Source organism: Gadus macrocephalus, chromosome 9 (genome assembly GCF_031168955.1).
Source record: "Gadus macrocephalus chromosome 9, ASM3116895v1".
Lineage (NCBI taxonomy): Eukaryota > Metazoa > Chordata > Actinopteri > Gadiformes > Gadidae > Gadus > Gadus macrocephalus.
The window spans coordinates 13,225,776-13,248,525 of NC_082390.1; the positions used below are offsets into that span (position 1 = coordinate 13,225,776).

Below are 22,750 nucleotides of genomic sequence, written 5' to 3' on the forward strand. Positions count from 1 at the left end.
TTAAACCAAGTGAGCGTGCCGTTCACAGACACCAGAATGAACGAGTTCACAGTAACGTTCATCAGGCAGTAATACAGTACGTTCAGTTCACGTTCGCCCAAAATATGAACGAGTTCATGAACTATCGTTCATGAACGCGTTCAGGCACAACTCAGACAGTCATAACATGTAAAAAAAAACATGCTTACTCTCCTCTCCACGTTCTATGTAGCTGTCCCCCCAAAGTAAAAAAAAAAAAAAAAAAAAAAAAAAAAACGTTGTTAAAATTGGGGGTGGGAGGATTTTTGTAATAAAAGCTTTCTTATTGTAACACTTTTTGTTCAAGTCCTATTTCTTACACATGCAGCCATTTGGACACCATTTTATGATAGCTGATAACCAAGGTACACACTGTAATATTATAATCAAGAGGACATACAGGCAGTTCAAATAAAAATAGATATAACTTTATTGATCTTTGGACTTTAAATATGAATGATTGCTCCATATGACACCAACAACATAGTAAATGAATGTAGGCCTAGAAAAAATACAGTTCAATGTTATTGCTTAAGAAACATATTTCTTCCAACTAACTAGTTACGATCAATAATGCAATCAATAACTTATGTACAAATAAATGGTTACAATATCAACCAGCAACAAAAAAATTTGCGGAGACACATTCCTCCTCCCCACTTGTATTGGAGTGAACGAGAGTATCTACTTCTGGGCCCCATGAATTGGGATTCCCGTCCACAGCCCGCTAAAACGACTGCAATAACAGGCTTGGCCGCTGAGCACTGGTGGATCGCGGAAGTATGCACTGTTCCTGGGGGCTTGGTTAGAAGCCGTTTCGAAAATCTGCCCCTTATGACATCACAGGTGGGCGTGTCCACCTAAATGTGTGCTGGATAGAGCAGTCTACCATCCTACCCAGTGGACTGTAGCAATTGTTGCTCATCTATCCGTCACACATCTAGGTGGACACGCCCACCTGTGATGTCATATGGGGCCGATTTTCAAAACGGCTTGTAACGGCTAATCCAACCACACCTAGTGAAATGTCATGGGACCTTTAAGAAGTTGCCCCAGCTGTGTAAGACATTCTGCATGTTCCGATGCCTAAGATTGGAAGACCCGGTACACTCATGCTACACCCCAGTGGTACTGATCTCACATGTGTTCATGCGTTCAATATTGCTATTTTGATTCCCAAGAATGCCGCTAGAGGCTTTAATCAGGTACTGCATACTGTGAACTAAGTTAAGGTGAATTTATTCTTTGCCGTTGAAAAACGTACACAATGCATCAATATGTTCTGCAGAACAGAGACTAAAATGTGTCGAGCCCGACAGTCTCTCCGTCCGTGAGTTAGCTGCCTGACTGCCCTCCACGTCAAGTCTGAGCTCCACACATGATCACAAACAACAATATACTGTTGGTTACTCCTTCTTCAGGACCTCCTTCGATCTATCTCCTCCTGCTGTTCTTCTCCCCTGTCCATGAACCTGGCCTGAGACGCAGCTGGTTCCTTATCAAGAAGGAAATTCCGGAACTGGAACACTCCCTTAAACAAAGTTGTTATTCAACCTTGTATGCCATCAAGGCTGCCACCCACTTCGGACAGTCAGACCACATCTCCGTGTTCCTCTACCCATTTTACTGGCAGCTCCTCAAACAGGCCCCTCCAGTAAGTAAAACTGTTAAAGTATGGAACGAAGAGACTGATCTTGTGCTGCAGGACTGCTTTAACAGTCCTGACTGGGATTTGTTTAAGACTGCTGCTGTGAGAGAGGACTGTACTGTGGTAACTGGCTACATCTGCACATGCATAGACAATATTGTCCCCACTAAGTGCTGCAAACCCAAACCAAAACCCCTGGATTAACTGTGATGTACGGTCCATGCTGCGTGCCCTCTCCACTGCATTTGCCTCTGGTGACGCTGAAGGCTACAAAAAGGCCAGATATGACCTACGTAGATCCAACAGAGAGGCCAAGAGACAGTACAGAGTGAAGCTGGAGGGATAGTAAACCACCGCAGATCCACGGCGCATGTGGCAGGGCCTGCAACACATCACAGACTACCAGCAGCAGAGCAGGGGGGTCACAACCAGCCAAAGCACACTGCCAGATTAGTTCTACGCTCGCTTTGACGACCTCAATACCAACAGAGGGATTCTACCAACAGAGGCAGCACAGAGCTCTTCACTCACGGTGGCATCAGCTGAGGTGTGCAGGGCGCTGAGGAGAACGAAACCCCGGAAAGCAGCAGGCCCTGACAACATCCCGGGCCGTGCACTGAGGGTCTGTTCAGCGGAGCTGGCTGAGGTGCTAACAGATATTTGCAATCTGTCCCTCTCACAATATTCTGTGCCCACCTGCTTCAAGAACACCACCCTTGCGCCCCTCCCTAAGAAAAACACCATAACCTGCTTGAATTACTACCTTCCCATCGCACTCACTTCAATTGTGATGAAGTGTTTTGAGAAGATTATCATGTCCCATATTAAAAAGACCATCCCGGACACCCTGGACTCCCTAATTTGCGTACTGTCGGAACCAGCCCACTGATGACGCAGTAAACACCACCATCCACACAGCTCTCACACATCTGGAGAACAAGGACACGTATGTTCGAATGCTGTTTATCGACTGCAGCTCAGCATTCAACACGGTCCTCCCAACCAGACTGGCTGAGAATCTCCTCATCCTCGGACTAACACCTTCCCTCTGCAGCAGAGTTCTGGATTTCCTCACAGACAGACCCCAGACAGTCAGAGTTGGTACCCGGACATCAGGCACAAGGACGGTGAGCACAGGGACCCCCCAGGGCTGTGTGCTGAGTCCTCTGCTGTACACCCTCTTCACCTACGACAGTGCCTCCACCCAGCGCAACACCACCATCATCAAGTTTGCGGATGACACTGTAGTGTATTTTAACCGAGATATAAAACACTTAATTTAAGAGAGAGTAAAATAAATCGAGGGGTCTGGAGCAAGTATTGACAAGACTTTATCGTGAAGAGCAACAACAACGATAACAGCCGGGTGGTCAACAGATTCCAGCCTCTCCTTATCGGGAACTGCACGGTACAGGAAAGAAAGGCTCTCCAACGTGTGATTAAAACTGCACAATACATCTGTGGAGCAGCCCCCCCATCACTTCAGGACATTTACAACAACCGAGTCACAAAGAGGGCACACAACATCACCAAGGACACTACACACCCCCAGCACACACTGTTCACCCTGCTACCATCTGGCAGACGCTACAGGAGCGTGAAAGCAAGAACAACCAGACTTAAAAACAGTTTTTATCCACAGGCCATCAGGCTGCTGAACTACTCTATCAAACACTGTCTTTGCACTATATTCAATACTGTGAACTATATTTCTTATCAACTGTGAACTACATTTGCACTATGTGCTTATCTAATAATAATATATTCAATATCCAATGTATGTATTCTAACTTCTTATATTTCAATGTCTTACAGTGCCTTCTGCTGTATGCGAACATTGCACATGCTAAACAGCACTTTATATTCAATTATATTTAACCGTTTTTGTTTAACTAAATTCTGCTCTTTGTACAGATTTTTTTTTGTAGTTTAGTTTATTTATCTATTTATTTATTTATTTTAAGTATATTTTGTGTGAAGGGAACTTGTAAATTTAGAATTTCATTGCCCAGTGCAAACTATGTTTCCATTGTGTATATAGCAATAAACATCTTGCATTGTATCTTGTATCTTGCATCAATCCCCACACTCATCTCACAACCTCTTTGTCTAAAAATAACCTTTCTCACATTGCTAGAGCAAATGGGCCTTCTAAGGCCTGGCTATTCTATGAGTTTAGAGCTAACCTTACAGCATTGCAAAAATTAAAATCACCAATAAGTATTGTTACTATCATGACATACAAACATAGATATTGCTACAGCATAGCTTTTACTACCGGATTGATTTTACTTATAAAAGTACATAAATACATTCTTCCCCAACATTGTCATGAAGATCTTCGGGTTCTTTGCTGGGGTATGCTGTGGAGGTGGTCACAAGACTGGAGAGACCAACAGACTAAAAAGCTGACGAGGAAGACCATCTCTGTTGTTGGGCTACAGTTGGACAGTCTGGAGGCAGAGGAGGAGAGGAGGAGGAGGGACAAATTCATGTCCATCCTGGGCAACCCCTCCCATCCCCTCTATGAACTTTGGCAGATGGGGAGCCCCTTCAGCCACTGATTCATTTCCCCCAGGTGTAAGACTTTGTGCCGGCAGCCATTAGGCTGTACAAATGTGCCTGATGTATGTTTGTGTTTTGTGTATGCATGTATTTATGTATTTGTGCATATATGCATGTGTATGTGTATATACTTGATCACTGGGCACCGTTTAACATTGCATTACTGGGCCTCTTCGTCATTTAGACGGTCTATTCCGTTAGTCCTTACGATAGCATCTATTTATGTTTTCCTTAGCACTCATTTGTATTTTTATGTATTTTATATCCCGTCTTCCACTGCTGCTGGGCTGCTGCAACTAAAGGAATTCCCCCTCCATGGGATTAATACAGTTTTAATCTATATGTTAAGTATATTCTGGTTATATTTACTATAAAGTATGGTCAAATTCTCGCATAACTTCCCTACAATAACCTTCACCGGTGTATGTTTGGAATTCTAAGACTTCCTGGGCGATCCACTGATAAAATACATCCTCATATAGTTCCTTGTATGAAGTTGTCCCTCCAGATTGCAGATATGCTATACTCTGGGCTGGTTTGGTTAATAAAATAAGAAAACAATAAATAGAAAGATGGTCATAGCAAAAACAAGGATTTATTGCAATTGTGCACAACATACATTCAATATTAATTAGCAATATATCAACATTGCATATTTTGCATGCAAAAAAAGAGATGTAAAAAACAATGAGAAAAATACAAATTTGAAATATCCACAATGTCGCTAGAAAAATAAATGTGTCCTTCAAAGCAAACACGGTAACAAATGCCTAACATATCCATGAGAAAGAAACCTTTAATACTTTTATTCACCCCAAATCAGTCACAATATTCCAGACTTTTCCTTTTGGCATTTGTCTTAAGACTCTTGGAAGGTGGACTTGCACTGCAGGGCGACATTAGAGGACGTGAGAAGACCGTGCTTCTTATCTGGAATACGAGCCCATCCAGCTGAAGGAGAATTCATCAGCATTAAGGGTTGGTCAGTACATGCAATAGCCAGGCGAATACTGCATAAAGAAAGACACTGATGCTGTATTAGGTTCTTTGTTCTTAATTTCCCATCTGGGATCGATAAAGTTGTATCTAAAAGAGCAGAGACGCACATAAACGCAATCTAAATTGTAGTTAAATTTCTGGTACTTGTTTTGAAGTTCCAATGTGCGGCACTAGTAGACAATAAGTCAGATAATTGCATTTTTTGGTCTTTTCACTGGTGACCAACAATAAGACGATAAGGGTTCAGCAGAATTACAACTGCCATATGTTTTGAATTGAGCAGGGAACAAATAAGAAATGATAGGAATTACTTTACCTATTGATTTTTGGATGGTGGTCTTCAAACCATTGTTCATAGCAGCACCTTTGGAGGCATCTAAAATAAGACGTTGATTGTTTAGAGGAAATTATATTTAAAAAAAATTGTTATTCTTTGCAACATAGATGTGTCTTTACAAGAAAACGATGGCAGCTTAGAAATGCTGTCATTGAAACAAGGCTGGCCTTGTTGCCCCATTGATTCACCAAAGGCATAGAATAACCATGTGGTGACTTACCCAATGCAGAAGCCCTCTTGTCCTTTCGGCGTCTGGGTCCAGCTTTGATTTCCAAGTGGTGGCGAAGCAGACCTAACCTCAATCCTCGGTTCTCCTTCCGCCGCATGTCAGGAACTTTTAGCGTTTTAGATATACTTCTACTATTAACTAGCCGTTTCTTTGTCACACTATTGTTTGGCATTTGTGTCGTTTCAAGTGGGAGGACTTCTGCATGGGCCTTCCTCCTTCCACGTTTCTTGCCAGATCCTAGGGGAAAGGTTTGCTCAGGGGAAGCGGGAAGCCTCTCCATGTCTATGAGTTCAGCCTCTACAGGAGCATTGGTGGCCGAGTTAGAGTTCTGATGGATATCCATCAACCTAATGGTTCTGCTTTTACCATTTTTTATTGTTATAGGTAGATAACTGTTTCTCCATTCCTCACAAATTCTGTCTCTGACTGAACAAATCGTCAGCGTAACGACAGATGGAGGTGGATGCGGAAGTCCTGAATACCACTGACTCGAAGAGTGACTCTTTCCGCGGGGTCCTGAAACACCACTCCTATGTTCTGTGCTGCCAAATAAGGCAAGTTTCACAGTCTTTTCTGCAGCAGTTGTGGAGTCATCAGCAACGACCTTTTCCTTGATTAAATTGTTTGAGGTATCTTTAATAGCAGGCTGATAGACAGATGTGACCGGCTCTTCAAATGGCAATATCTTTCCTATTGTCCTTCTACGTTTTCTACTGAGCCCAAGTCTCATTTTAAGGCTTTGAGGACAGGCATCCTTTTGGTCCACTGTAGGAGAGAGCCTGTTTGGACCAGCTGTGAGATGTGAACCAATGGACTTCAAATCATGTTTGTCGCCGTTTGATTGTTTCTGTGCAATAGTCAGTATAGCCTTTGGTGTAGACGTATGGTCTTCACTTGATTCTGCGATGGGATGCTTAGCGCACACAGCTGTATGATCTTCATCATGATCTTCTGCTTGTTTTGGGTCAATATTTAGTGTCTCTCCTGTGCGTACAGGCTTCAACTCTTTATTGAAATTATCTTCAAGAGCTGTTGTTGAGATGGATCCTTTGATGCTCCTCAGGATATTAATAATCTCGTCTTCCTCATTAAAGTCCATGGTCGAGGGAGGGGTAATAGGCATATTGTCATACCCTTTTTGTGGCACCTCAAATTGTTTGGTCAAGTCAACGATTTTGCTCCCCTTCGTTGAATTTGAACGCATAGGATTCAGAGACACTTCAATAATATTCTCCTCCTCACTGGGTTCCAAGTCACCTGTCGAAATGACACAGGGCTTGTTGGTTTCTGACAGTGACTTGCACGAGCACTCGAATGAAGGTTCTTTCCCTAAAATCTTCTCTATCCACCTATTGATGCAGCAAAACTCCTCCATACTAGTCCGTTCCTCAGTTGTTGAAAACTCATTGGATTTGAACTCAATCAAACTAGACCCATTTTTCAGTTGCTCAAAGACGATCCGGGCCTGATCAGGATGCATCGTTTCTATTTCCAGGAGGTCCAATGGATCACTCAGGTCCACTGTTAATGCTTCATCAGGAACTATGGATAGGGTACATTTGGTTTGGAGAATTGACTTAGCTGCCTCTACAACATCTAGAGCAGGTGCAATTAGAGGCACATTTTCAATTGCCATTTCCTTCACAATATCCACAGGAATTACACATTTTGTCTCCATTGGGTTCGTCTCAGTGTTGCATTTGCTTTCACCATTCTTCAACGACGAGGGGAAGCCAAACTCGTTATCAATGTCATCCAGCTGCCTGTTAACATTCAACCACGGGGACACATAAGGAGACTCAAAATGGACACCATCGTCTTCAAGTACAGTGCACTTTTCTTTAACCCTATCCCAGTTTTTGCTATCTATGTGTGACAGTATAGTCGAGTCGTGTGTGTCCTTGCAAAAGTCGATCACCCCAGTCATTAGCTCTTTGTAATAGTTTGTTTTGATCAGACTCAATGCTTTTTTCGGATCATTATCCCATAGGTGTTTTATTAACTGGTCTACAACCGCATTTGAATGACAAGGTTTGATCATTTCAATTCCGGTAGTAATTTCAACTAAAGCAGTCAATTGTTTATGTGTCCATGTCCTTACAGGAACTACGCTCAACAGCCCAACATCATCCGTTTCAGACTCTCCAACCCCACTTTTTGGGATTTCTTTACCGTGGCTTGAATCCAGGGTCACGGATTGATGAGCTTCAGACTCCTTCACATTTCCTTTTGGTAGCAGTGAAGAGGTCACTGTCCCATCATCGGTAGGCTCTATGTTGGCATTTGGTGGGTGTTTTTGGTCAGAGCCTGAACCGTCTTTTTCCGAACCGTCAGATTCAGGCAAAGGTTGAAATAGATGTGGTAATGCGTTGCCGTCTGTTTGGATGTCGTCAACACAACCATCTATTGAGGTATCTTTCTGGCGACCCATCCTCTCAGGGCAGCTCTGTTTAGCAGCTACTTGGGTGTTTTTTTGCGACAGTGGTTGTACAACCGCCACAGCCTTTTGGCAAGAATAGCTAGGGGGTGGGTTTCTGCCCGGGTTGTTTGGATTAATCAGATGAGTGGCTTGAGGTAGTTGAACATTTTTGACACGAGAAAGACAGCTGGTATACGGAGGTGGGGGCCTGAATACAGGAGAGTTACTCAAAGCAGGGGCCGCCCCTGCACCACTCTGACGTTGCACATGTGTTTGCGACACAGGAAGTTGTACACTTGAGATGAATGTTGTATCAAGGGGAGGCATTGGTTTTCTTGGCATAGTAAAACGTGGTGAAGCCATTCGTGTTGATGCTGTATAGGGGGTTTGAGTTTGGTTCTTTCTTGCACCTTCTTTCTTTCTTGTTGCTTCCACTTGCTTGCCATGTGTGGCAGGGGGTTTCCTTCGGAATGTAGATGTTAATTCTGTATTTGACTCCCTGTGCCCTCCTCTATTATGTGGCACTGTTTTCTTAACATTTTCTGGAAGGTAATTAAATTTCAGTGGCATTAAATTGTGATTACCAACACTGTTTTGCATGTTTTGGTATGGGTATGTTTCCGTCTGTTCCGTCATCTTTGGTTGTCTCTGGTTTGACCAGTTCCCAGGAAAGGTAGGATCTTGCTGAGTGGTCATTTGACATGCACTTACTTGCCATTGACGGGGAAAGTTTCTTGTCTGTGCATCATCATATGCAGTCTTTTGGTTTGAGTTCCCATTTACATAATTATTCTGAAGGGGTTTATACCCTGGGTTTGTTGTTAACTGCTGATAAGTTATTGTGGTTTGCTGACCATAGCCAGGATTGAACTGAGCACTTTGTGAGTCATTGACCTCTGCATATTTTGGGTAAGTATTTGAGTAGCCTGCCTGACTCCAGAATTGTTGATGCTGTTGTGAATTTTGCTGGACTTGATTATTTTGCTGAACATACATCCAAAGAGTGGAATCCATTTTGCCTTGATCGTGTGTCCAGGAATGTTGAAATCCTTCTGGAAGAAATGGAACGCAAGGACATTTAATTAGTGCGGTGACATTGATACTTGAACAGCATTCCTTGGCATGATTTCATGTAGGATAAGTCTGTGTAAAATCCGGAACATATACTGGTAATGTGCTCAGTGACCTTGAGACCGGTCCACTGACAGTTATCCCGTGGTATTATAAAAACACAATTATTCATTCATTTGTAAAATGCAAAAAAAAATTAACAGAGGTATCGAAAATAACAAGGAAGTGATTTCTCAGATAAAGCGATCAGATAACTAGATTAGAGGATGCCTACATAGAGCTGGGCGATAAAACGATAACGATATGTACCACGATAGACACGTAATCAATAATATCAATAGAAAATGTTTTCTGGCCACGGTTTTACCAGTGTTTCCGCTGGAAGGAATTGGTGCCGGTCATGTGACCGGGAAGTAGGGCTGGGCGATATGGGCCAAAATGAATATCTCGATATTTTTTTACTATATCTCGATACACGATATATATCTCGATATATTTTGAATCTCCTCTAGAGCACATCATAAATGCTCGATTCAACCATGTCTGGCATAATGTTACGTCAGTAATAATTCTAGTATTACTGAAACATAAGTCTGCATGTAGATTACATGAAACAACATATTGTTTAAACTCATCAGTGCTTTCTATTGGAACAATTTAGAACTTGCACATAAGAAAAGGAAAATCACAGCAAGTTAGATTTACCAACACAGCATTTATTCAAACCGTTAATTATTTATTAACAGTTTGAATAATAATTATTATATATACACTGCCAGACGAAGGATCCAGTGCTATTCTTTTTCGAAACCAAATCCTCAGTTTCCATCCTTTTTTCTCTTTCTGGCTGTTGTCACTCACCAGTCGGAGGTACACGCACCTACAGCAGCGCGCCTTCCAGACTACGTCACACACGCGCGTCCATGAGAATCTCGTGGACTCGCAATGGGCGGGGGGAGTGAGTTTAGAGAGCCACCGGAAATAGCGAGAGAAGGGAACGCTGTGCGTTAAACAAACCCCGAGAAGCCCAATCCCTATGAGAGCTCCCCACGCTACGGCCATCAGGAGGCGCACAGAGCTTTTATCCGTGATATTATATAACCAATTATATTATATTATATTATATATTATTATATATAGAGCTCCGGGAGTCGCAAACGGCAACAATCACTTTCTCCTCCGTGCTGCAGTTCACCCCGGACTGCACTGCACCGAGTTTGACGGTTGAACGCTGGTTGGCTGTTACGTTACACATGTCACTCAGTGGCCACGCTGTTGAACGCTGATTGGCAGATACGCGTCTCTACGTTCACTTTGTATGAGATCTTGTCGCCCCGTCGCGTGAAAGCACAACGAGTATGCCGGCGGCGGCAAAAAGAAACATTGCGTCCCAATTTATATTCGATGTTCGCGATATGGGCATTTTATACATCCCCTGGAGAACATCTCGCGATACATCGCATATATTCGATATATCGCCCAGCCCTACCGGGAAGGTTTCATTTAACCGGTCAAATTGGAAAAAAAAAATCGGTCGGATATTGTCCGTGTATATTGCACTTAAAAAAAAATGATAGGCAGGCTATATAGAAGAAGAGGAAGTGTGTTATCATATTTTGATTCGCCATGGTTGTTAAATACCGGTACTTCGCAAAGCTTGCCGCCGGCTTTCGCTAGCTTGCCGCCGTTTAGTTCATAAACTACGGTAGTCTATAGCGATCAATTTGAGCGAGTGGACGAAATGTAACAACTTATTTATTTTATCACATAGGCTACGCTACAATCAAAACCCTCATTGTTTTACTTGAATTGGCAAAACAAATTACCACTGTAGCATATTTAAACACAATTCAAATGAACACATTCAAAAGTATTTCTGCTCAATTTAAAAGGTTGAATCTCCTTGTGACTGAATGTGTGTATACAGCGCTCATGCTGTATGCGCGCAGGGTTGATGCGCTCCACTTTTTTCTGTGGAGAACCAGCGCCTTGAATATTCCGCATAAAACTAAACCGAATAGTTTTCGCCCGTTTCGGCTCCGTGTGGATGGGGCCTTATTTCCAATCGGTCATATTGACCGGAGACAAGGGAGAGAAGGACCTCCACTTTCCACAATTTTATCTTTCTGGGGAAGAGCTTTGTGTTTGTTATAAAGTTAAGTACCTCGGGCACTTTATAACAGATCAAATGTCTGACGATGACGACATTTTAAGACAGTGTCGTACATTATATGCCCAAGCCAATATGTTGGCAAGAAAATTTCACACGTGTTCTGATCATGTTAAAATACGTCTCTTTAGAGCAGGGGTGTCAAACGTACGGCCCGCGGGCCGGATCAGGCCCGCGAACGGGTTTAATCCGGCCCGCGAGATGATTTTGTGAAGTACAGTATTGTAAAAAAAAAATAATAATAATATTTTTATAAAAATCCTTCCTAGCATTACATGAATTGCATTGACTGGCACTGATTAATTTGTTGTACATTGAACTACTGGACAATTGTGTGTAACTGGAAGTCGCTTTGGAATGTAACGTAAAATGATCTGCTATTTTTCAATGAAAGAAACTGCTGTTCTTAATGTGTCCACTAGAAATCGCAATAGCAATTATGTTAAGCAAGCAAACTTTATACCGGGGCTGAGCAGGGAGCAAGTATAAACAGGTAGTGCAGCTAGCCCGGAGCTACCTTGTCGTTCTGCCTTATGCTACGGCCACACCAACCGCGTTGCTCGCAGTGGATACCGCGAGTACCGCGCCTAACCTGACGCTTGATCGGTGTGTGGTGGTTCAACGCTTCCACCGCGTCACCGCGCCACCGCAGCTAGATGAGTCCATGTCCATGCAAGTGAACGGAGCGTTCCCTCTTCGTCATAACTATCAAACCAAACATCCTTCACATTCACTGAGCAAAAATTATGAAATTAAAATGCACATTTCTCGCTAAAAATGTTTCCATAAACGCATTTAATGGCGTAACTATGTAACTATTTCCACCCAGAATAAAGAAAGATGTCGGCCGTGGCTGCGCTGGAGTCCGAGGTAGGAAACCCAAACGCCGCGTTTGGGTGCATAATAGAGCTTAGATCGGGTTAGATTAAATAATCTCGGATATAAATAACACTAATCGGGTTAAATAACTTCACATGGTGTGTTTCCAGCATTCGTAGTGTTGATCAGCAGAGAAATAGTCCGCCAGGCTGCGTTTACGTGCGTAATTACGTGCAACTTCCGCGCCTAAAGCCCCCAACGCAACGCTTCACCGCGTGTACCGCGCCTAGACCAATGGTTCCCTATGCAAAAATGCCGATTTTCAACGCCCCTACCGCGAGCAACGCGGTTGGTGTGGCCGTACCTTTATACTTCCAACATTATGCGCTTTGGCACTCTCATTGCCCCAAAATGTCTCTGTCAAAAAGACGAAAAGTGGACACAGTGCAGAGTTTTACAAGAAAAATGGTCATCGTCCTTTTTATTTACGGAAGTAAATGGGAAACCTGTGTTTGGTGTGCTCACAGCATGTTTAATTTTACAAAATTATGCCATATTTTTACCGGTCCGGCCCACTTGGGAATAGATTTTCCTCCATGTGGCCCCTAGGCTAAAATGAGTTTGACACCCCTGCTTTAGAGCATATTGCATGCACTCCCCTGTATACTGCCCCCTTATGGGGTAAGAAAAAAATAAATTAAAAAAAATCAAGTATGCACAGACTACAGGTTGCTTACAACGATTGTTTCAGGATCTTACTTAAAAGACCTAGGTGGAATAGTGCAAGTGAGCTATTTGTGAATGCAGGAGTTAACACCTTACAAGCTTTATTGAGGAACCTTATGTACAGATTTATCTTTCGCCTGAATAACTCAAAGAATGAAGTCATAATGCTGCTGTCGAACCCAAGTTATAGCGCAGTACGCTACCAGTCATACCTTTGGAGGCATTGGTATAAGTGCCTTTTATAATTGGTTGTTATGTTTTTATTCTTATTTATGTGTGTGTTGTCTATTTCTTGTATTGTATGTTTTTAAATGGACCTTGAGTCTAATAATAAAAGGATGATGATGATTGCTGTAACACGGGGAATTGGTTAGCCTAGCGATTTTTGTACTTGCACTTGGTTCTATGAACATCTTTACTGTACCGACAGCGATATATTGTTGCACTTCTTATGACAAATGTACTTATGTAAGTCGCTTTGGATTAAGGGTCTACTAAATGCCATAAATGTAAATGATAGAACGTTTCGATATTATTTTTATTCCTCGTTGTAAGAAACCAGAGCAACAAGTCTACTTCTAGCTCCGCTTTGAACCAGAGGTTGCCAAGCAAGGTTGGTTGCACAAACAAAGGCACTCGTCCTCTGGTACCTAGCAACGTATGGAGTGACACGCTAATAGCCAATCATGTAACAGTATCAAGTTTGGTTGCGCCATCTCGTTGTCTCGTGTTCACAGAAACAGCGTGCTGTGAGATGTGAAAGATGAGTACCGCAACGAGCGAGGAAATTGACGATAAAAATGGAAATGTCAGCTCGCCAGTATGGCAGTTCTTTGGATTGTACAAGTCAGACCGTAGTAAGACTAATGTCTTATGCAAGACCGTAGTCCCCACCAAGACTGGGAATACAACAAACTTATTTTACCACCTTAGCCGCCCTCACCCTTTGGAGCACAGCCGTATCAAAAAACCGCCAGCAACATCTGCAAATGCAACGCCGCAAAAGCAGCAGCAGACCACCATGGAGAGGTACTCGGCATCAGTGCCTGATGACAAAGCATCCAAACGCTACAAAGACATAACCCAGGCAGTGGCATATCACATAGCTAAGGATATGCTTCCGCTCAGTACCGTTGAGAAGCCCGGTGTTTCAGTTCAACTCGTGACCGTGTTAACTGGTGACCATCAGCCGAATGCGTCGCTTGTTGTCGCAGTTTTACTTGAATTTCTTCTATGTTTACTAAACACTGCATATATTTAAAAAATGAAATGTTTTTGCACTAAACCTGCAGTAAAAATTATATATTTAGATAGTTCTTCGCGGGTCTCAGGTTTCGATGCGTTTACATTTTACACTTTGCAAATGTTTTTGTAACACTTTATTTTTGTTAAGCACTTTTTATTATTGATAATTGTTAAAGGGACACTGTAAAAATTACTCCCATCTGGTGGTACAATTGTACATTGCATTTAAACTAATAGTGCTCGCTTGTTCAAAAACTACGGTGGGCAGTATGTGCCAAGAAGCTGTGTCATAACATCCACATAACATCAGCACTTGAACAGAGCCTTTCTGTACAGTGAAAAAAAACTTCCAACAAGAAGCATGTTTTCGATAGAACTGAATGTTTCTATTGTTCTGATCGATTAACCTATAACATTGAATTTAGTATGAAAGGCTAGTAAATATGGTGTTTACTTTACTGATGATAGGAAATAAAAACATGAGATATGAGAGCCTGTTATCTTTGCAAAAATTCAAGCAATACATTTATGTTTAGCTTTCAATAACATTGGCAATTTATATTCAATCTCCTCGAAATGGCTGGTTTAAGATCATGAAGGTGATGCTGAAATGGCAGTAAAAATGTTCGGGAACATTCATTTATGCAAAAATTTGTTCTCACGATATATAGACACGGCCTATTGAGAATTGGTCACGAAGGTTGGTCAATTTACAGATCATGGCAGGATAATTTTTTTCTTTACAGTTTCCGACCTGCCAATTGAGACAAGACTTTGGTTTTAGGTCAGATATAATAACTATTATTCTAGTGTAATTATTTAGAAATAGCAATGCCAGCCGTCAACTATTAGAGTGAAATGTGCCGTTTCGAATCGCTTGCGGCTGCCTCTATATGGAGCAATTTAGAATTTAGACATTTTCGGACCAGGGCATTGTGGAAAAGATTCATAAAGCAAGCAATGTTTAACTTTGATAACATTAAGTTAGTCAAACAAGTATAATTTAAATGAGAATGAAGGGGGCTCCTTTGTTCTTTATGGCTGTCATATAGCCCTCCCCCTCTCTTCCGGTCAGGATGAGGTGAGCCAGATAGAGAGGTTCACATCTTTAGGGATCTACAAGGTTAACTCTGTGGGAGCAGAAGATGCAAATCACTAACACTGGATGACTTGTTGTTCCGAGTCTTGCTGAAGTGAGACAGCCTTGATGACAAATATTTCCGGGGGATGAAGAGAAACTTATTTTGAGGACACGTCGGCCAGCGATATATTGGATTTGATATTAGAGCATGATCATGGGAAAGTACAGGCAGCAAAGTTACCAAGGATACATTCAGTGAGACAATGAGTGAACAAGATTCTTATAGGGAAACGTTTGCATTGTGGGTAGGGAATACACAGGTAAGTGGGAGTGACCATTGTGGGGTTTAGGATTGGCGGGAGAGGCCAATTTAACTGCAATACACTATGGGAGAAGTGGACATGTCTGCAAGTCTGCAAGCATGGCTGTAAGAAGGTTAAAGGATTCTACATAACAAAGAAGTCAGTCGATTGGCCTGGCCTTAGTATCAGACATAGTGGCTCCAGTGGGAAAGCAAATATAAACTTTAACATCTCTAAGTTAGAGAGAGGTGAAGGGAAGTATCTTAAAATACAGGGAGAATGTACAGATCCTTTTAATGTGAATAGTAATTATATAAACAAGGTTAATATAATTTGTATATGATTGTATATTATAGTTATGATTGATATTTCCACGACACCGGGTGTGCTCTATCTCAGTGCGAAGCTAGCTCGTCCTGGAGAATCTGATAGTAATTAAAAGAAGCTTTCATCGCTTTGCTTTGTACGGAACCCGCAAATGGACACCGGGGAAAATAAATCAAAATTTAATGTTTCTCGTGAGCACGAGAAAGTATCTGGTGCTCACGGGAAAGTAGCTGGTGCTGTTGGGAAAAATAACCTGATGAGCACATCACATGGACACATTATAATATAGTCAACTCTTGCTCTAACCCAACAACACAAACATGATAATATATAGTCAGGTCAAGGCCGGAGCTGAAGGCCCCATCTCCCAGGCAGGCAGATGGTGGACACTCAGACAATGCACCAGTATCATCTCCAGAACGGGAGAGCCACATTAATTTATCACACAGGAGACATTTTGAGAGCTCTTCCCCGTTAGGAGGAACCAAGAGATACCTCTGCCCACACCAGGGGCCTGAGAGCCACATTAAATTATCACACACGAGACATTTCAGGGGGGCACTCCCCGTTTTAATTTATCACACCGGAGACACGAGGAACTCTCCCCGTTACGAAGCTCTCTCAGGGCCTGGGAGCCAAAACACACAGAACCGCACACACCTCAAACGCACACACCTCATCGAGAGGAGGATACAGCATAAGACTGCATCACACAGGGACTCTTCACCTTCTTCTGAAGCAGACCTTCCACGGAGGCGAAGCTCCAGACGAACCATCAGCGCTGATTAGGGACTTAGACATATTCGATTTCTCACGCTTTATGACTCTGTATAACCGTTGCCACTTTACTTAATAAATCCAAGGTCCTCGTGCCGATAGACTTTATTACCTCTCCGTCTCATTTTATCTGGTCCAGTAGCTAGACAGACCGTTTTTCCCAACAGTGCGCACGGGGAAATATTGTGCGCGCGCGTGCGTGCGTGTGTCAGTTTAGTGAAGTATTGAACAAGTCCGGTTGTGTGTAAGAATAAAGTACCCAGCCTGTCAAGAATCGGTGGCTGCTTCATTCCAACCTATAAGCAGACCCACTGTCGTTCAAAGTGAAGGGTGTTGCCCCCGAGAGAGCATCGGCCCTGGAGGGAACACAGACAGCAGGAAAGGTGCAACTAACCATCTCGTAGTTGGAGGCAGAGCACAAAAGAGTATATGTGATCCAATAATTTGAGATAAAAATAAAGCACATTAATTTGAATGATTTTAGCTTGTGTGTGATTTATCGCGGGCACGGGCACACACAAGCTAAAATAATTCAAATTAATGTGCTATATTTTTATCTCGCACTATTGGAGCGCGGATACTCTCTTGCCTCCAACTACGAGATGGTTAGTGTGCCTTATAGGTCGGAATATGGTCGGAATGAAGCTGCCACCGATTCTTGACAGGCTGGGTACTTTATTCCATGGGCAAAAGTTTGGTCTCAGCTTTGGTAGGGACACTTCAGACGTAACCCCAAATCACTAGACTGCATCATGCTGAACAATAAATACTTTATTAAAATAAAATCTAGATTTACATGTGCACTTATTCACATTTAAAGTACACACACACCCACCCACACAGCCAGTGATATGCGTACGATACTTTCTCGTGCGCTCGACATACTTTTGCGTGCGCTCAACATACTTTCGCGTGAGCACCAGATACTTTCTCATGCTCACGAGAATCATTATTATTTTTTTATCCCATGTCCCTTTACCGGTTCCGTAAATTTGGGATGATTGGAAAGCACTTTATAAATCAAATGTATTAATATTCTGAGTTTATGTTAAGTATATAGCCATTTTATTGTAAATTAATTAAATACGTATGATGAATTAGTACCCAAGTGAATACGCTGGTGCTTGAATATAAACCCATAGCAATAATGTGAAAACCCCAGTCGATAATGTAACAAATTTCTGAGCGCATAATATAATAACACTTTGGTGGCCTAGTGTGAGTGCACGCCAGAGAACAATGGGGCCATTTGAGCACGGTTAGGTGTGAAAACGGCCAACGGCCACGGCCAGATGGCCTAGTGTGAGTGCACCCTTAAAAGCAGTGCCAACATTTAAATATTTTTTAACCATTAAGCAAACGAAAGGCACCAGGCTGATTATCATTTAGGGGGCCACTCAATGACATGCAGAAGAGCCATCCCCAAGAACACACCCACTGACGTGGTGTGAGAAATACAGACTTTCTACTCCTCCTTCACATATAAGGTCATTTACATTTCCTACGGAGAAAATACTACCTCAGGTGTAGTATTATTCAGGAGATTTTCAGGGTACGAATGTGAGGATATGTTGTTCACACATACGGCTCATGTGTCTGAAAGCAGTGTGTGATCATTTGATTAAATTATAAAATTAGTCAATTTATGGTAACGGGTAATTGTTCAATGGAAAGTGTAGCATACTATGCATGCAAATTATTAAATAGCTTTTACTGTTATTCAGGGCTGAAAAGTGCATTGACATTTTAAAATGCAAGGCAACTACTATTGGTTAGTAGAAAATTATAATCATCATTGAGATTAAACATCTCTTCCAGTGTCCTGGCCAAGACAGGCAGCAGTAGCCTACATTCACACTGTGGTGCGTGCGCGTGCGTGCGCGTGCGTGCGTGTGTGTGTTCTAACCGGTGCGTGCATCAATGGCGGAGCCATTATGTTTGAAAACAAAACGTCTTAGCTCGGCTAAGACGTATGTTTGAAAACAAAACGTCTTAGCTCGGCTAAGACGATGTTGAAACAGAATAAAAAGATGCATCATCGCAGCATGATTTAAGATGATCGCGATGAGTTCTGTGCGTCTGCCTCCATGCTGTGGTCAAACCAAAGAAAACTAGTGCGACAGCGGCACCTATAACGCCTCCTGCGAACTTAGAACCTATGTCATATCCTGCCCCTTGCAAGCCCATCCAGTTATCCATATCTCCTCTCTGCCCACATCCTGTTGCTCCACCACACCATATTCTGTCGTTCCACCACACCACATCCTGTTGCTTCACCACACCACAGTCTGTAATGCCACGACATATGGAACACGTCAGCAACGAACATTAGAAGGGACAAGCTAGGGGTCGCTCCAGAGGCCGTTGTATAAAGGGAGAGTGGTACCATGTTGACTCAATGTTTCCCCACACTTATTTAATTAATATAGCATGCATAGGCAAGATAATAATTCCATATCATTAAATGTAAGAGTTAATTTCTCCCATGCTAATTTCTCGTAGATTACACCCTCTTTCACCATCTTCGTTAAATGCGACTATCACCTTCCCTTCCATGATCAGTCCTTCCAGAAAAATGCGGCGTTTTTTGGTGATTGTTGCGGCCAATAATCCTTGATTATGCGGCGATGAAATACGCGGCATATTTATGCAATTTTATGCAATGAAATTGCGGGAACTTGCAAAAATTTCGGGAACTTGCGAATAATGCAGCTTTCCGATGACGTTCACGTCGCGTAATTACGTCACTTCATAACGTTCCCATGGCAACAGGGGGAAACGGCTGCTCTTGTGTGAAGTAAACTCAAAATTTTCAACTTTCTGCTAAGATATATGTGTCTTTTTTGCAACGAAAATGCAGGGATTATGAAATCATGCAAGCCCTGCATATTTTGCACGGACATCTGCAATTTTTGCGGTGAAAGTGTAGCATATTTGAAAAAATGCGGCCCCCGCATGAATATGCAGACTTTGGCTGATATGCGTTGAATTATGCGATCGCATAATCACGTTTTTCTGGAGGGACTGCATGATGGTCAGCAGCTCGCTGATAGTCCCGTCAAATGTTGATGTCGCTGCTTTGTTTCTGTTGCAGAGACAGCGCATCAAGACCTCTACCAAACTCCGCCCCTGGTACCGCGATGCCGTCTAATTGTTAGACATGAAAATTTCGGACCATGGCTTTGTGGAAAAGATTCATAAAGCAAGCAATGTTTCACTTTGACTAACATTAAATTAGTCAAACAAGTTAGTATAATTTAAATGAGAATGAAGGGGGCTCCTTTGTTCTTTATGGCCGTCATATAGCCCTCCCCCTCTCTTCCGGTCAGCATGAGGTGAGCCAGATTAGATAGAGAGGTTCACATCTTTAGTGATCCACAAGCTCACTGATTTTCCCGTCTCACGTTGATGTCGCTGCTTTGTTTCTGTTGCAGAGACAACGCATCAAGACCTACCAGAGTACCAGAGTCCCGCCCCTGGTACCGCGATGCCGTCTAATCGTTTTACATGAAAATGAAACCCCCAATACGTGTAGGGTTTGAGAGGGGACATTGGGGTGTGAAATCAAGAAGGTATATTATGTAAACACGAGGGCCGTGCCGAAAAAAAAAAATCAAGTAATAAGGGCATAATTGTCAGCGTAAAAACGCATAATGAATGCCACTGGATTGTTTATATGGAAATCTTCTCGTTCCCACTCCAAAATGGGAGGACTGCTAAACAATACTGCTACACAAACCTTTCCAAGCTCTAGTCAGATCAAAGGCTAGTAAATGCAAGAGGCTTGATAAGGCACGTGTGAATAAACACAAAACAGCCCACACACACACACACACACACACACACACACACACACACACACACACACACACACACACACACACACACACACACACACACACACACACACACACACACTTCCGAAAAAAAAGTTCCAAAAAGTTATCCAATCTCAAAAGACCATCACGAGAAAGCTGCTGCGTAATGACAATAACCACACTCAACCTACACATTAACGATGTTGAATAACCTTACTTGTGTTGCGTTAACTTGGAGTGTTATTGTCACGTGTCTAAAATAACGTGTAGGCCTACTGCTAAATGCATGAGCCTGGCATAATATAACAGTCTGGACCTACACATCCGGAGCACAGAGGGGTGTCAACATTTTTTTGCTAGAAAATGCAACATGATAAGGCCTGTATAAACGAAGCCATGAAGCCTAGATACAAAGCGAACCCATTATTAATAATATTCCTAGTTTCTATTACGTAAATAGCATTTTGAGGAAGGGCCTGACGGAACTAAATCCGCGACGGACTTATTTAGCTGAGACAGTAAATGAGAACACATGTGTGAATCAGTTGCGTCTTGAACGAATGAATCCTTGTTCTCACGTTCACTTATGCAGCTGCAAAACCTTGTGTCACGCTCGAGTGAACAATATGTCCAATCACACATTCCGGCGAGGTTACAACATAGGAAAAACCATAATAAAAAACATCCCAGCCGAACACAAAAGATGGTACACTTACATGCCCTTGTAGAATGTGCAGTCGGGTTTGGTCGCTGGCATTAAAGAGGAAAAGCGTGCAATCTGTTTCAATCCGAGTCGTTCTCATTCCGTTACTCCCCGACTCTTCTTCGACCTTGTCCTCCTCAGTGGGCTGTGATTGCAGAGGGACGCATTACATGCGACAGCGTCCGTTGCGGTCACAAGCAAACAATGAAATAAGCTAGACATTAGAGTTTTGAAAACGTTGAAGTTTTGCTCCTCCTCCTCCGCCCCCACCTTGACTCCTCCTCCTCCCCCACTTTGACTCCTCCTATCATTCAGAAAGATGAGTTGCACTTGGACCATCGCTGGATCCTCCACATAGGTGTGTGTCTGAATCCTTCACGCACAAACACTGTGCAACAATGTTGCAAACATTTTCTGACACTTCTGCAACGGTAAGAACTAATGACAATTGATCCATTTTTAATTAAAAAGATGATGATGAAAATGATTGAAGATACTTAAAAGCATGTAGGACTAATTGGGCCATGGAAACAATTAATTTCCTCACACTTGATAATCAACCAATTTAAAGAATGTATTTATAAATAAAGGATTAAACAATTTACAAATATATATATTTAAGTAGAAATCCATTGAAACAGATGAGGGGGGAAAGTATCAAATAGATAAATGAAGAGAAATGAAGAGAGAACATTTATAGTTCGATTTACAAAAGTATGTTTTACTACTTTTATTATTGAATTATTACAATAATAATTAGCGTATCTCGTATATACCATTCCGATTCATTCCCATACACTAATTTGACATGTGATAATATACAGCTATCCACATCATATCAGTATAATGCAGGGGTCGGCAACCCTATCACGCGCCACTGGCACGTGGCAGCATAATCATTGGCACACTTGAGAAAAAAAAACAATGCAGCAGCATAACCATTACTACCGATTTTTTGCAATTAATAGTCTGTAGCCTAAACCTAAGTTGTGAGCAGGGACGTCCCTAGGAATTCTGGGCCCCCTGACAGAATTCAGTTATGGAGCCCCCCACCCCAACCCAAAATAAATATATATATATTTTCAAAAGAAAATACAATTATATTTAGCCTACATTTTTATATATTCATTCACATTTTATAATCATTAAATATTGGTTTAGACTGGGTCAAAATTGGGTAGTCATTATCATCAGAAGAAAATTAATAACAACTGTATAACAACATGATAAAACTACCTACTTACCTAGGCTACTTTGTACACTAGATAGTTAGTTAGTATTTAGTTCCACATTTACCTGGGTTGTAGTTACTATAGACAGCAATAAGCTAATAGACTGTGACAGTGCTGCTTCTGCTTAGACTGTCCTCCTTCTCCCCTTATTCTATTTCAACCTCACTAGTTTCTTATGTCGGATCATCATGGCTTGAAGAGGGCACGGACTCTAAGATACATCATATAATTCAGAATATATCTGAACATATTAAACAACGTTGT

The 22,750-nt window shown here is 42.1% G+C and overlaps 1 protein-coding gene across 2 annotated transcripts; it reads right to left on the minus strand.

The window, feature by feature from the left end:
* Positions 1-4,807: 4,807 nt before the first annotated feature.
* On the minus strand, positions 4,808-21,511 carry si:ch211-106e7.2 (uncharacterized). 2 transcript variants are annotated; one of them, XM_060060860.1, is made up of 4 exons: positions 21,268-21,511; positions 5,788-9,264; positions 5,547-5,606; positions 4,808-5,182 (listed from the first exon to the last, which is right to left on the minus strand). In XM_060060860.1, the coding sequence occupies exons 2-4, from the start codon at positions 9,227-9,229 to the stop codon at positions 5,091-5,093; spliced, it is 3,594 nt and encodes a 1,197-aa protein (XP_059916843.1). In that variant the 5' UTR covers positions 9,230-9,264; positions 21,268-21,511; the 3' UTR covers positions 4,808-5,090. The 2 variants fall into 2 exon arrangements, with proteins under 2 accessions (XP_059916843.1, XP_059916842.1); XM_060060859.1 differs by having other exon boundaries at positions 5,788-9,267.
* Positions 21,512-22,750: the final 1,239 nt, after the last annotated feature.

Bases quoted from the DNA above. Each gene is read 5' to 3' on its own strand.
- si:ch211-106e7.2 (XM_060060860.1), bottom strand. From the start codon at position 9,229: ATGGATTCCACTCTTTGGATGTATGTTCAGCAAAATAATCAAGTCCAG. The intron at 5,607-5,787 runs GTAAGTCACCAC...GTCTTATTTTAG, and splicing joins CAAGAGGGCTTCTGCATTGG to ATGCCTCCAAAGGTGCTGCT. The intron at 5,183-5,546 runs GTAAAGTAATTC...ATTCTCCTTCAG, and splicing joins CACCATCCAAAAATCAATAG to CTGGATGGGCTCGTATTCCA.